Source organism: Lagopus leucura, unplaced genomic scaffold (assembly GCF_019238085.1).
Source record: "Lagopus leucura isolate 7727_CA_CO unplaced genomic scaffold, USGS_WTPT01 Super-Scaffold_100015, whole genome shotgun sequence".
In the NCBI taxonomy this organism is placed as follows: domain Eukaryota; kingdom Metazoa; phylum Chordata; class Aves; order Galliformes; family Phasianidae; genus Lagopus; species Lagopus leucura.
Genome location: NW_024962269.1, coordinates 2,363,217 through 2,378,957, shown reverse-complemented (window position 1 = coordinate 2,378,957; position 15,741 = coordinate 2,363,217). Strand labels below are relative to the sequence as shown.

At 39.4% G+C, this 15,741-nt stretch overlaps 1 protein-coding gene and 1 long non-coding RNA gene across 5 annotated transcripts in view; one reads left to right on the top strand and one right to left on the bottom strand.

The window, feature by feature from the left end:
• ICE2 (interactor of little elongation complex ELL subunit 2) overlaps positions 1–13,422 on the bottom strand; it is a 35,643-nt gene extending 22,221 nt beyond the window's left edge. For 3 of the 4 annotated variants that reach the window (XR_006179779.1, XR_006179778.1, XM_042875563.1), the window contains exons 1-9: positions 13,338–13,422; positions 12,410–12,514; positions 9,836–10,103; positions 8,902–9,021; positions 7,533–7,667; positions 7,060–7,176; positions 5,080–5,239; positions 3,052–3,236; positions 1,614–2,556 (exon numbers count right to left, since the gene is read on the bottom strand). Coding sequence is in view for 1 of the 4 variants with exons in the window: in XM_042875563.1 (XP_042731497.1) it covers positions 1,614–2,556; positions 3,052–3,236; positions 5,080–5,239; positions 7,060–7,176; positions 7,533–7,667; positions 8,902–9,021; positions 9,836–10,103; positions 12,410–12,514; positions 13,338–13,366 (2,062 nt within the window). In the remaining 3 variants the exon portion in view is untranslated. Of the gene's footprint in view, positions 1–1,613; positions 2,557–3,051; positions 3,237–5,079; positions 5,240–7,059; positions 7,177–7,532; positions 7,668–8,901; positions 9,022–9,835; positions 10,104–12,409; positions 12,515–12,678; positions 12,772–13,337 lie in introns of those variants that run through there. The other variant, XR_006179780.1, reaches the window with a different exon arrangement.
• A 121-nt stretch (positions 13,423–13,543) lies between these two features.
• LOC122182480 overlaps positions 13,544–15,741 on the top strand; it is a 48,978-nt gene continuing 46,780 nt past the window's right edge. The window contains exons 1-2 of the long non-coding RNA XR_006179817.1: positions 13,544–13,680; positions 14,746–14,851. This is a non-coding gene — a long non-coding RNA (uncharacterized LOC122182480). The remainder of the gene's footprint in view (positions 13,681–14,745; positions 14,852–15,741) is intronic.

Below are 15,741 nucleotides of genomic sequence, written 5' to 3'. Positions count from 1 at the left end.
TTAATTACAGAAGCAGCTCAAGCCTCAGGTTTGGCTGGTGGCTCGAGGCTCCATTCCAAACTGAGTTTGTTTCAATTTCAATTACGTTAACTTGCATATTAAAAAGAAACTTGTTCAGATCTTAAGATGCTGCTTTGAGGTTGATGGACACCCATATCTGTGTCCTTCACAGATATTTTAACGAAACACCAAAACCACAAAATACAAGCTCTGATGTTTATTTATCCAATTCTGCTTTTGTACTGCAGACCTGTGGAAATACATATCAAAACTACACCACAAAGAAATATTGCTGTAGCGCTACTAATAAACACATTCACTATTATACTTACTGTTTACATTCATCTTTGAATGAACGCTGTGTGATGTACTAACATTCAAGTGACAAAAAATAACTTTCTGCTTGTTAAATAATTAACTTAATTCCAGCCTTCTGCCAAAAAGACATGTAAAGCCACTTATCAGCTTGCAATATCACTTCCAAGCTGTTGAACTCGGTTTTCTATTTGTTCACAATACCACATTTCAGTTTCTTAGCAATATTGGTTTTATCACTCCGATTAAAAATAAATAACACTTGAATTCCATGGTCTGGCTTTGTGAAAAGATAAGAAATTGGAAGAGCATCATGCTGCTTAGTCCTTTAGATGGGAGGAGAAGAAAGAGACATGTCTTTGACCAATAATTAAAATCCGGTTGACTCAAAGGAAACGTACCTAACAACAAGTTCAGCTCATAAAAGTATTACCTGTGTTAATCCATCTGCAATGGAAACAGTTAAATAATTAATTCCTATGTGATAAAGCACACAGCTAATCAGAAAACACCAATAAAACATGTTCTCCCACCAAAAAGCACTGATTCATTGGAATTAAATATTTGAGAGAAGTGTATCCATGCTGATCCAACTGCCCGCTTTCCTGCCAATTTACCTGAAGCAAGGGTTCCTAGTTTCAGTTTTACACAGCTCAGAAGCTACTCAGGCAAGTAAAAAGCCCTCAAACTTTATGGCCCCTAGGACCTTCTAGTAGAGGTCTGGGCTGCATTTCCAGCTGAACACTGAAAACTTGGAGAAGTGCCTTGTAGTGAGTTCTCAGCAGCCCTCTGGAATAGATTTGGTAAGAGCTGATAAACAGAAGCTGAGGGTGGATTCTCAAAAGTTGGACAAGTCAATACCAACTTTTCTTCAAAATTTTAATTACATAATTTGATCTACAGAAAAAGTAAAGTAATTCCACTTTCAACTGAGAAGAAATGATTTTTGTAGACCTTCTGACAGACCAGACTGCTCAAACATTGAAACTTCTATGGAAAAGTAACTAATCACCAAACAACTTCTCCTTTCTCAGAAGCCTTGTTGTTTCTATAATTTAAATTAACATTTCTTATTCACCTCTATGGATAAACAGCTCCACACATTCTCCCTTATTCGTGCAACATAATACCTGCCAAACACCAAGTATTTTTGGGGTCATAAAAAAGTCATATCTGAACAAATGTAACAGAGCTACAGAGATACTACAGATCCTCTTCAGGCAAGGGAATTAAAATGCTTTTCAGTTGAACTGAAATTTTTCATTTTTTCTCCACAGACAACAAACATTACTACTCACTCCTTGGCACCCCCTGAAAAAGGCACGTCCAGGTATTCCTAGATGAGCCATGAGGATTTGGGGCAGGGCCCAGCACAGGTGCTGTGTGGGAGATCACTGGTGGCTTTGAAGACTGAGGCACGTGAGTTTGTACAGCATTAGCATTATCACAGCTCACTGCTGGCTGCTCATGGGCTTTTTGGGTAGGTGACTTGAGGAGCTCCGTTTGCATTTTCAAAATCTGTCCAACAGGATCAAATTCTTTGGACAACCTTCTTGCAGCCTTTCTGGAGGCATTTTTTCCCTGATGCACAGTTTCTGAGCTATCAGCCATGCTTGCAGATGGATTTGGGGTGGGGGAAGGTGACTTGCAAGTCTGGACCAAGGTCTGAGAAACAGCATTTGGAACAGTTTTTTTGCATTCAGTATTTTTATGCTCTATATCAATTATTAAACGATCTTCGTCGGTGTCACTACTGCATAAAGGAGCATATATCTCATTTTTCTGTGCAGCATGAGAGTCTTTTTTGCAACTTACAGCAGGATATAAAGTATTAGTTTCATTGTCTGATACTTTTTTGGTCATGACATCCTGTGCTTTCTTCAACTCCACCTCCTCAGAATGAAAGTTTTTATGAGACCAATTTCCTTCAGGGCTGAAGCATACATTGCCACATGATGGAAGCTGCAATCTGGAATATGCTGAAAATCCCTGCTCAGAAAGAGGAGTTTTTCTCTCTTGAGCTTCACTGTTTGTGGTAGATGTCAGTTTTTTTTCTGGTTGTAAGTCACATGACAAAACTTTATCAGTGTTACCAACTGAACAAGTGTTTTCTGTTTTAGAAGTCCGTGAAAGTTTGACAGCTGCTCCAAAAGTTTCCAGTTCTGTAAAATCATCATCAAAATCCATCCCTGCATCATCTGTAAATGGAATCTTCCTGCACTGGTAGGTATCAGCAGACACCTTAACAAAGGGAGAAAAAATAAATATTGCACAATCAAAAAAGCCAAGAAATAGAATGCATTAATGACAAATGAGACACTACCAAAGGGGAAACCTGAAAACTGTTGTAGGATCCAAATTTTCACTGTTGAGTGAGAGGGGCAGCTAGTGAACCAAATTCCTTCTGTTTCATGTGAAATGTTCTTAGACTGTAGGTATTAAAAGGTCTTTCAAAACAGAAATAAACTCCATAAAGCTTGTCGCGCCTAAATAAACCCATTAAAACATATTTTAATGAAATAAACATTAAAGCTGAGTTGAAGATATAATAGAAGCACTTAGAGGAACTGGACAGACATCCTCACAGACAGTGCCCGAAGCCCAGTAGTTAAAAAAAAAAAACAACAAAAAACAATCAACAGGAGACCTAAATTTTCCTCCATTATCACACAAGTACCTTAAAACACAGTTTTTTTTTGTCCCCCCCCCCTCCAAAAAAGAAGTGAAGCTACGTACATCCCACTGAAACAGATTGTCCTCATCTGGTTTGTCCATCGAAACATCGGAAATCGCAATGTAAGACTTCTTAGTTGCTAGGAAGTCTGCAGGAATTTCATGGAATATTTGGTTCCTCTCTCTTATTGTCATTTCCTTTTTCAGGAGAGGTGAGTCAACAAAAACCACTTTAGCTGCTTTGTTATCTTCTCAAGAAAGGAAACGCGTATTAAATGAAAGAAAGAATATCACTTTAGAATTCACGCCATAAATCTTTCAGCTTCCAAATATATTACAGTCCATTCCACATTTGCAAACAGATGAAAAACCATGCTCTCATTCACTATCAGAGAAGTATGTCCAGCTAGTTTGAATTATGATCCTGAAGCACCAACACACAACACATTGACAGTTGATCAGATTTTAAATGTCATACTACATAAGGAATTCCTAAAGAACTAAGGATTCAACATTTCTCACATGGCACTATGAAAATAAATGTACCCTATTTTCCAAAAAGATTTTCTTCTTCCTCTGTTCTGCATACATTAACTTTAGTAAATCTGACTTGGGGACTGTTATTTTCTTTTAAAGATTCATTGCCCAAAAGCGATGGCTGAAGTTTGTATTTCTTTCTGATCAGTAACTAAGTTAGGGCACTTTTGCCTCCCTCACTGCTGTTTATAACTTAAACATGAATCATAATTAAATTCATCAAGAAACAACAATGACACTCTGGCCAATGTGATATAGAAATCAATGGCACGCTCTGAACGCGTGGGCCACCTTATCTCTGCTTTAGAAAAATCTGAGTGAGGAAGAAAAATATATTAATGCAAGAGGTGGGTTGAAGTGGTGGGAGCTAAGGGTGGACAGGAGAAAATCTTTACGCAGCACTGTATTGCTAATGTACTTCATGTGACTCTTTGACTGTTAACTTTGAAGCAAAAAAATTAAGTCTGAAAACTATAAAGGTGACAGGAAAGGAGCCACGCACAACATTGCACAAAGTACTTCAATTTGATGTAGAGAAAGATCAGAATTTCTAAGACTTGCAGATATTTGTCAACTACTACCCAAAAGTTTGCCATACAGATCTGTGTGTGATGCACACAACATTGACATTTCAAGACAGCTTCCACTGTAATTCAACTAGCTAAAAACAGAACGGACAATGAGAAGGGAAATCTATACGCAAATTACTGATGGGACAGTATTCAGATGAGCTAATCAATTTACTGAAAACATTTTTTCTGCTAATTAGGAAAAAGGCCGTACTCCATGAACATTCATTTAACAGTGATGGAAATTGGTTCTTTTAATTGCAGAAGTCACATGCAGTTATTTTCTTCCCAAGGAGTTTCCTGTTTTAGAAAGCAAAAAGGACATTTAACTGACTTTGCTTTTTTCCAAGTGGAAAATAACTGAGCGTCTCCAAACTCAATGTTACTGGCAGTATCTCTAGAGGCTGTTGCTATTCTCAGTAACAAGGTAGGACAAGGTGCAGAGAACTATGAAATGACCTTGCTATTAGCTTTCCTCCTTGAGAGCAGAAGGAATACTATACCGGTGGATTTTTAACCTTCATTTCTGTGATAGCTGAAATTAAAATAAACACAGTTCTTCAAAAACAAAGGCCTTGGACTCATTAGCCAATAAAAATCATTTATTTTGGATTTCTGTCCCTTCTGATGTCAGATTTTATTATTTTGTTTGATTATTTAAATTAAAAACCATGGAAGTACTCGAGAAACTCATTCCTGCATTCTAGGGGGCAACTTCTCAAGAAATGCTAAGAACCCTAATTTGTAATGACAACTATGATTTTAACTAACTTCAGGTCTGGGTTTTTTTTTTCCCCTTTAAATCAAATCAAAGTTAAATTATTTTACTGTGTGAACAAATCTAGACTATCTTCTCCTTTTTCTCAGTTGATCTTGCTTGATTTACTAACTTTCTGTCCTTCTGTCAGATGAAAAGGGATTATGAAAAAATATCAAGAACTTCCTGGACAAAAATGTAGTTTTTATAGCAAAAAATATACTATACCTGCAATAGGGATCATCTTAACACAAACTGGAATTTCCCACTGTTCCTTGTAGTTTAATCCATGATTATTCAGCAATGTAAATAATGACTGGTTACTTAGAACAACTTGAGGGGAGTATTTCAAAGCAAGCTTTTCTGCATTTGAATCTGAACTAATATCCTAAACAACAAAAGAAGGTAGATTTTTAAAGGTTTTCAGGTAAGACAGGTAATTTAAATCTGTAAACAAACCAACAAACATGAATTAGCTCCACAGCTGCAGACACCCAACTACCACCACTGTGCCAGGCTTCAAAATCGAAGTAAACAGCTTTACAGTTTTAGCTGAATCCTACACCTCTAACTTGTAGCACAAGAAAACATATCTTGCCTTCTACCTTTCTATTAATTCCTAATAAATTGAATTACTAGGTCAAACAAGAACAAAGGGGTAGTGACATAAGGGAGTGCAATGCAAAAGAAAAAAGCAACACATTCACTCACACGTGTATCTCAGATGCTCTTACAAGTAATAGCATCATGGAGCAGCCTAACATTAAAGTATGATTAAAACTGCACATTTGTTTCAATGCAGATTGCCTGTAAAGAATGTCAAAGCAAATATAAAAACACGAAGCAAACAAATTCAGAATTGAAACAAAAGAAGTATAAAAAATTAGGAGTACGAGTTTCCAGGAAAAAAGAAGGTTGGGCATATTCATTAGGTGGGAGAAGAACAGTAAGAACCATGGAGATACTGGATGTTTGGGAGCATTAAGGGCCACGAAAGGTAAGTAAGAAAATCTAGCAGTGCTCTTTCTTTGTTCATCTGAGACAACATGAGAAATAACACATTGCTCTGAAAGTAATGCCCCCTATTTATTTCCAGGAAAATTACAGAGATATAAATAGCACAATAGCACTACACGATAGAACAAACACTCTGCTACAACAAACACTCTTTTTCAACATAGTGACCACCACTAGCTATGCATTTTTGCCAGCCACAGAGAAGAGCCTGCATGTCATACGCCAGGCATGGCTGTCTGGAACGGAGTTCATCTTTCATGTTGCTGTTACGACGGCAGAAACACCTACTGCCTCACTGTGCTCACATCCACTGGTTGGTCTCTATAAACATTCAGCAATTGTCAATGAAGGTCAGTGGGTGCCATTTTTTTCCCCAGGGAGGAATTCAGCTCTACACCTTTGCTTAACACGCACTTCCACATCAGATGCCATCCTGTCAGACTGTCCCTGTGCTGCCATTTGTCACACAGCCACAAAACGTAACAGAATGTTGGCAGGAAGGTTCAGCCTGTACTGCCATACCACCAATATCCACCTCTGACATTGTGAGGCAAGATAATAAAATAGGAAGCACTACTTTCAGAGCAGATCTCATATTTTACAGATCTAACACCTTTTGTGGAATATTATTTTCCTGTGTCATCTCTACTGCTTTCTTAACCAACAAACTTCTTTGCAGTCATAATACCTCTGTTGACAGGTTGGTTTCTGATATAGAAACAAACTCCTCAAATAAGTGCACAGCAAACTATCTGAAATAAATAGTCAAAAAACAAGTTCTGCAGAATGAGCAAAACAAATCCATTTCTCAACACAAACAGCAACACCGGGTATTTAACAGTGAGGTAGAATGGAATCTAAGAATTGCTCAACTCAGGAATGCAATTTATATTGTTTAGCAAAAGCGACAGTTAGATAAGGGACACCTAACTCATTCTTCAGAAAACTGAGCAGCCTAAAATATTTCTTGACCATGATGCACCAGCGTAACAATTGCGATAAACCAATTTTGGAAGAAGGCAGTATGACAGCTATACATTAAATACTACACAAACAACGACACAGTGTGCACCACCACACTACAAGATGTGTAAGAGTAAGATCAAAATGATGACATTATGCAGCCACAGAAATGAAATGGTTCTTTTCTCCAATATGTGCCATAAAGATGACAATAAAAATGCTACTTACATTGTGGATAAGAGAAGCCTTTTTTTCTGGAGTTATAATAGATGTAACGGTTTTATAATCTGTGCAGAGCTGAACAGGCATGGTAGGGAATGCTGTCTTCGCATATCTTGCTGTACCCTTGAAGGAAATCAAGCAGGACCAGGAAACAATATTAAATGAAATCATGATGACCCAACATTCCACTTTTTGTGATGAAAGTTATTAAGAACTTATGGAGATGCAAGTTAGTGTTATGTCAGGAATTAAAGAAGTACTATTAACATCACATTTTTAGGGAGCACACAATAATTAACAGCCTTTCTGCCAGAATAACTCCATTAGTTTTACTGAAACGTTTTCACTGTGGATTACAACCCTCTAACCCAAGAACTAAATAATACTTATAAAATTTAAATCCTTGCATAATATGATCTGTGTATAGTTCTACCTATTTGAGAATAACACCAGAAGAATAAGTGTACATAGGATATTACCATTACAAGAAGACTTTTTTCCAGCTTCAAGGTCAATTGCGTGTTAAATTTTCCTCCCATAATGCTCATTATCTCATGTAACATGTAAAACTCAGGATACTTTTTCACATGTCCAATACAAGCCCTGAATAATTCCTAACAGAAACAAACAAAACAAAACAAAAAAAGCATTTGTATATTTCATAAGAACTTGAATATCTTTATTTTCTGCATCTGCAATAGTTACATTAGTTTTACTTCCTGTAAAGAATACAGAAACATTTAGCAGATCACATACTTGTTCAACCAATATCATCCCGTAACAATCTTACAATCACTGGTATCAGAACTGAAACACATTCTGAATTCCCATCAGCCCTCCACAGGCAAGTCTAGCAATATACGCATGCAGGCTTAAATCAGTTAAAAAAAAACAAAAACAAAAAGCAAACAAAAAAACTCCCACTAAATTCAGTACTCTGAATTGTGTTAGAAAAGGTCATTATTTGGCTTTCAGGGTTTTTTTTGTTGCCATTGTTTAATTTTTCCTTATTTTTACAGGGAAAACTGGTTCTTTGTATTACTCACTACCTAATTTTATACCAGCCTGGGAAAAAGCTATAGAGGTAAAGACATAGAAGGATTTATATGTATTCCAACTTGCTTTCCTGTCAGAAAGCATTTCTGTTTTAATCTGTTGTAGGAAGTGTTATGGCACTTACTAGAAGAGACAGGAATTTTAGTAGAAAGTATTTAACTACAACACTTTAAATAAGGCATCACACTGCACTAAAAAAAATAAATAAAAAAATCAACAGCAAGTCAGCAAGTCAACTCAGTAATGTGAAAGCTGATCAAACCTGCATTCTGGAATTTCTTACCCAAAATGTATCAAACAAAGAAAGATAGATAAATTACATTTGTGTTCAATTGCACAATCATCAAACTGGTGATTTAACACAGTATGAATTTCCAGACAGCTATGATTACAGCCTGATTAACCTCTGATTAAAGTGACTTTGCAACATACTTCATGTTTTGCTCAATATATGCCCCCGTAGCATACATTCAGTATCAACTTGTCAATATAAACACACACTTACAGTGTAATTTCTTCCTTCACAAATATAAAGATCTCCTGCACTGTAATGCTGACTATCTTCATACTGTATTGTATTCAACAACCTTACTCGTATCCTGTGTTACTGCCCCAAACTGTGGACCATGCTGTGCTGGACAGCATCAGTGGAACAGCAACCTTTCATGTCTCGCTCCAACTTCAAATCAGCAGCTCTGGGAAACTGCATCCCACAAGCAGTGTGTATGCAACTTCATCACAATTTCAATATCATTGTTGAACAGCAGAATTAAACACAGCATCAGTAATTACCTCAGTATAAAGCAGAGCATCTTCAGAGATACAATCATAGTCCTGAGTACAGCTCTTCGCAGCATTTTGGGCGAACTTCATAAATTCTGCAACCTCACTGTTTACTACTTCTTTCATTTTCTGCGAGGAGAAAAAAAAACAAACTCATTTTTAAGACATAATGGAATCCTAGGCTAGGTATGTAAACAGCAAAATCTTCAGAGATGTAGCACAGGTGATGGTATGAGGAAGGGCACAGCTTCCACTTGCTGATCAATCTGGCAAGTCTTCCCATGCATTTAGTTTCACTTAAGTAAAAAAGAAACTCTGCAACATTAGGTCTGCGTCCTCTAAATACACAGCAGGCTTATTTTGACCATGCATAGGTGGTTTAAATAAAACAGAATTAGAGAACACTGGTGGAGCAAGTTTACATGATAGAATGACAAAGGTATCTGAGCTCTGACTTGATAAGCATTACGCTGTAAGTAACAGCAGTGCAGTAGGTATTGATCTGCTTAGAAAAGACACTCCCAGTGATACAGTGCAGAACAAAGGAAGTGGCATTAATAATGATGCACTGCACACCAAGTAGTACAGTTTGAAAACATTTACCATATACAGGATTCAGATAAAATAAAACGTACATGAAACAAAGTATTTACACATTGCTGACCAAGCAGTAAGTGTGGACTTGAGCATTTCTACTACAAAAAGTCTGAATGTGGCAAGCATCTAAGGTCAACATGTAGGTTTTCTCACATGCTGATGAAGAAAGTTCTGAATACAGGGTGTTGACAAAAATTGCATCAAAATATACAGATTAAAAGGAAGTTCAGACACATAGAATTTGAAAATACTTCTGCTACACTTTTGTTTGCTCTTCAAAGCTGAAGAAGTTGTACAACTCTCCTCTGTGATATTCCTATGTGTATATACACACATTTACACTTACCAGATACAGCAGTAACTCTCTTTGACTTGCTGCATTGAGAGGAAAATGATTTGGTGTTTTTGAGAACTTAGTCATCAGATATAAATATGTTTTCTGCTCCTTCTCAGTCAGACAGGAGGTAAATGGATAGGGAAGTCTAGGTTCTGGAAAAGGATGATCATCAGTTGTGGTTTTAGTCACCACCCCAACTGCATTTGTAGCCTGTATGTTACCAATCTGTTTGTTTTCTGAAGAATTTGCCAATATCTCCACATCTTTCTTTGCCAATCTGAAAGAAAAGTAACAAGTGAAAGAACTGACATACTTTTACCTAGAAAATAGTATCTGCCAGAACTATATGATAAAGGTAGTCTCAAAACTGTAAATTTCAAATTCGGCAAAATGCACTCTACCACCCCAACTTACAGCCTACACTCTAAGAATTTTCCTATTCTGAAACTTCATGTGAGCCAAACTTACTTTTAGAACCAACAGCAGCTTTGCTACTGATTTCAATTAAAAACAAAAATAAACGCACATATTCATTTACATAATGGATATTGAGGCAAAAAGGTACATTCAAAACTGATGGAGTGCTCTGGAAAAACACATTAACAGTGAAAAGGTACAGTTTCAACATTTCCTCATTAGCTGATGGTGGGTATTTAGAAAAAAATTGCACTTGGGAAGGTCTATCTTATGAGTAAAATTTATGATAATAAAGGAGAAAAACTAAATACAAAAAGCTTTTCTTTTACTGCAAAAGAAGTAAAAGAAAAGTACTTCATTTTAATGACAGGAATCCCAGATTTCAGTGAAAATTTTCCCCAAGAATAGGGTATACAAGTTTCATTTTCATTTCTGAACACTGACGGAAATCAGTGGCTAGAAATTACATTGGGCTAAAGTAAGAAATACTAATGGCCCTAACTAAAACAAAGCAGTAACATCTAAAAGCTGGTTCTTATAATGACTCCAGTAGGTGAAGGCCATCTCTATCCTAATCTAGGTGAAGGCCATCTCTATCCTAATCTATTTAAAGTGTTTTTCAGAAATAAGATATTGAAGGTAAACAAAATGAACATTAACTGTTGACCCTGGAAAAAACATATTTTTAAAATACAATTTCAGCAGGAGAAAACATCTCAAGTGTTATTCAAGCCCAACAGTATCACATTTACAGTTCTTAATAATGCTTCACAGCTGTCTCTCTGAATATGAGAATATGTCCATCCCTATGGCACAAACTGGCAAATTTAATTAAGCTGCAGCAGCAACAAGATGCTGACTCAGATACGCCAATGTTAGAATGTCAAGAAATTCTAGCAGCTTAAATTGGCTGTATTCAGCAACGAATGAAATGGCAGCACATCAAGATCATTTCAGTATGCAGTGCTGTCACAGTCTTCATCAGGGTGCAAACAAAAATAATCTGACAGAGCTTTTCTGTCCACATTTACAGCATTATACTTTATTTGAGCTGACGGCTTAAATTTTCCCCCTTCATTTTATCAGCAACCTGCCTTCACAGCTTCTATGGTGAGTGAACATATATGTTACTAAATATTTATCACAAATCTCAATATACAAATTGACATGTTTTTTCCAGCTCTCACGTCCACATTTGCACCAACAGGTTACATTTCTTTTCCTCTTCCTGATGGCCACTCAACCCAATCCACTGATACCCTTATGTTATCGTTGCAATCTCTTCCTGGCTATAAGCTCACTTCTATCCAACAGAACTGAACGTAATCTCACTCCTAAGTATAGTCATACCTACTCCAGAAACCCTTAACAGCTGAAAGGAGATTAAAAAAAAAAAAAAAAAAAAAGAAAAAAATACAAAGCCTAAATATCATATAATATTCCAGCTATTGAAATCTTGCAGTGTGAGTCCTGTGCTTTTCATCATGCCAAAGAAAAGTTGATTCTATTTCCTCAATTTAAAATAAAAGGCATCAGAAGTGTGCAGGCTGTACCATCTATGCCAAAATGATTTGCGTGCACAGCATTTCAGCTCCTATTGCTCGTCTAACACTTCATACAATTCCTTGAGTAGTCAAGAAGCTAAGTGCAACTCCAGGGCAGCTATTGATTCTACGCAAATAGTGTTGGCTACTTCCAAAAGATACAAGTAACAAGGATTTCAGTGTACAGTATCATCAGCCTGGTACAAAGTGAGATCACAGGAGACCAACAGCAGGAGATAAACACATGAGACTGGGTTTTGGTTCACAGGTTACAGAATCTTTGTGAGGACTAAGTGCTTCATAACTTCTTGGTCTGCAAAACCAAGCAAAAAAAAAAAAAAGACACCAAACGGCCACAAAAAAAAATCAACACAACCCTCCCTCCCCAGAACAAAACAAATCCCCACAAAGAAAAGCTCCATCTCTCAAAAAAGAGAAAAGACCACAGGTCCCAACCTAAACTCCCTCTGCTTCCTGAGGCACCTCACGGGTAAGGCACAGAGCAGCCGCTACAAGGCAAGGCACTCCTCACTGGGCAGCACGCAGCTGTCTGCCAGGCAGTAACTGCACGTGTGTACCAAGAGAGTGATGACAAACAGCACCCAGTCGTAACAGAATGTACCTTTTCGATAAATTCCACAGTTCCAAGAGGCTCGGAGCCAGGGAATATTTTTCATACGTTTCACGTGAGAAAAACACTTCTTTGCCATTTTTGGGTGAAACATCCCTGTTGGTAAAAAGAACGCTGTGATATATAACATTTAAAGACAAAAATCTGATCCCAAGAAACAAAGAGCAGTATTAATTACAAAATAAAATAAAATAAAAAAATCAGAGCCCATCACTACAGCGTTTTCCCATTTCTTCTCACAGAATGTATTTATACTACACCTAACACCCCGCTGGTTTTCAACACTAAGATAAGCATCCGTTCCACAGCCCCAGAAGATTAACACGGTGTCAGGTCCGTAGCAGAGGCGCAGTTTGAGCCCTCAACTCCCAGATGGCACCAGCCCACACACAGCGACCGCAACTGCGGGCAGAACGCAACTCCGGCGATTTCACGACACGGAGACTGCTTTCCACACAGCCCCTGAACGGCCGTTTTTCTACGGGAAGCAGCCCTTCCTACAGGGCCAACTAACTAAGCTACTCTGAAGGGTGCTAAGAAAGATTTATTTCCGTCGCCTTCGCAGATGAACTCAAAAACACTACATCTAGACTTTTTTTTTTTTTTTTCAAAAAAGTTTATTCTTTTCGAGTTCGAAACGAGCGCTATCAGCACTGAACAACGAAGGCAGCCGCCTCCCCTCAGCGAAGCCGCGACTCCCACTCCCCCCCAGAGCGGCACAAAATGGCATCGCGCAGCCCCCACCTCCAGCCCAGCGGCGGGGCGGAGCGGACACGAGAACCCAGGCCCGCCCCGCTCTCTCCTTTCCCCGCGCATGCGCACAGCGCAGCGGCATTGAGACCGGTGGGGCATTTTCCTGCCCTCCGCTCCTCAGATGCACCTCTGCTCGGCTACAGGGAGAGAGCGGGACTGTACTCACCAACTCAACAGCTGTCCTTCAGCCGCCATCTTAGAGCGCCTCGCAGGGAAAGGACCCGCCGGTTCATCGCCTCGCTGCCGGGCGGGCCGGCTCTCACGGCCTTGGCCAATCAGCATGGAGGCGCGCGGGAGCTGATGCTGTGAGCCAGCCAATGGCTGCACGGCTCGAGCGGCTGCTGGAGGCGCTGCGGGTGGCCATCTTGTGGCGGGCTGCAGCATGGAGGCGAAGCTGCGTAGGGAGGCTTGAGGCCTGCTGTCGTGTTCACCCTAGCCTGTTCGCCTTTACCTCGAGGTGATGAAGTCTGTCTAAGGCCTTTCGGCATCGACTCTTACGCTTTACTAAGGTGTGGTCCTGACCAGGTGTCATGCGCCTCACAGCGCCTGTTCCCGCCCTGGGTGTGTTGAGAAGCCGGGCTGGGCTCCACAGAGCGGTTAGGCCCTCGGGTTGGGACTGTGTGTGAGGGCTGTCTCAGGGTAGCTGCACTTCCCAGTTTCTCTCTTCTTTCCCCGTGGGCTTTCAGTTCTTTGGCTTGCTTCCCGATAGTTACCATCAGGGCAGAGCCACAAAAAAATCAACTTTTTTTTTTTTTTTTTTTTTTTCTGATGATAAGGCTTTCCAGTGTGGTAAAATGTGGAATTTATACATTGTCTATCTGTAGGTTCAGATAATGGAAACCTGTGGCATTATAAGAAAAGGTGATCCCCTGTTCAGCTCAACAGATGGAGAAATAAGGGTTTGGGGTATTGCAGAATGAAGGCATTAAAGCATTCACTGCATCCAGTCCTGTAACTAAAACTGGGGACTGCATGCTAATACTGAAATTCAGGGTTACTTAGAATACTTCATTCAGACCTGGGCCCCCACCACAAGTGCATGGAGCTGTTGGAATAAGTTGAGAGGAGAGCCGTAAGGATAGTTGTTGGGCTGGAGCACCTTTCTGGCGAAGAGAGGGGCTGAGAGAGTTGGGGTTGTTCAGCCAAGAGAAGATTCCAAGCAGACCTTACAGTCTTCTAGTACCTAAAAGAACCACTAGGCAAGCTGTGGAGGGACGCTTTGTCAAAGAGTGTAGTGAAAGGACAAGGCATAATGGCTTTAAACTGAATAGATGTAGATGAGACATAAAAAAGAGGGCTGTGAGGTTCTGGCACAGGCTGTCCAGAGGAGCTGAATGCCCCTTCCCTGGAGGTATTCAAGGCCAGGCTGGGTGGGGCTTTTGGCAGATCTAGTGGGATGTGTCCCTACACATGACAGGTGGTAGGAACTATGTGGTCCTTTAAGGTGCCTTCAAAGTCAAGACACTGTAGTTTTATGATTCTGTGTCCAAAGCCACCAACCAGAGAGTCTTTACCTAGCTTGCAAGGACACTGTCTAATTTCAGTTCTTTTGTTTGTTTGTTTGTTTATCTCAGACAGAGGCAGAAAGATTTTTATCTCCCATTGGAGATAAAAACAGAATCACCCAGAGCCCAGTCATGGAGTTAGCCTTAGAAGGAATAATCTTTCTTCAGAGCTGAGGTATGGTGAAGTTTACATAACAGAAGACTTATCCAGCTTGTGAATGTGTTGTTAAATCCAACTTTAGTCTACCATCTTCCTAAATTCTGTCCATTTTTCAATTGAAGTTATCTACTTCCTACATGTGATTTTTGTACTTCTGTGGCATAAGCATTAACATCAGGAAACAATTTCTTGCTGTGAGGGTGACCTAGCACTGATACAGGTTATCCGGAGAGGTTATAGAGTCTCCTCCTTGGAGATACTCAGAAATCAGGAAAATCAGAACCTTCCCCTTCTCTTTATCTTGTGAGGATGTATCAAATTGTAGCCCAGTATGTAGAATGAACCTGGACCTGGTTCTGAGAAAGCTACTTAGGGATGGCCCTGTTTGAGCAGGGGGTGGATCTCCAGATGATCTGACCTGCACAGGTCCCTACCAGCCAAACCCATACTGTGATTTTGTGACATATACTGGGGATCAAAACCACCCCATTCTAACCCCTGGTTCTGCTTTCCTTATTGGCAAGCAAGGGAGTCCCTGATTTGTCTCTCATTCCTCTGTTTTATTTTGAACAGCTGTCGAATTTTCTGAAGGTTAGGACCTCTCCTGTGAATTGAGAGATTGGGGAGGAATCCATTCTTGAGGGTGAGAAAATTAAACCTGGACTTTCACTGTCTTAGTGCTTATGTCATGAAGCTGCTGTAGAACGAATGGCACTACAGTTCTAGGAAAGCTATGGCTTCCATAACTTTCCTGACTTGATCAGTAGGCGATGGCTTCTTCCAGATTTAGTGCTTCAAAGCAGAAAGCTAACCCCTAATTCTGGATTGCAGGCAGGCAACCTAATACTGAGCTGTTAAAGCTCTGTCAAGATGAAGTGTTTTTGGGTAGAAGTCTAAGTAGAATT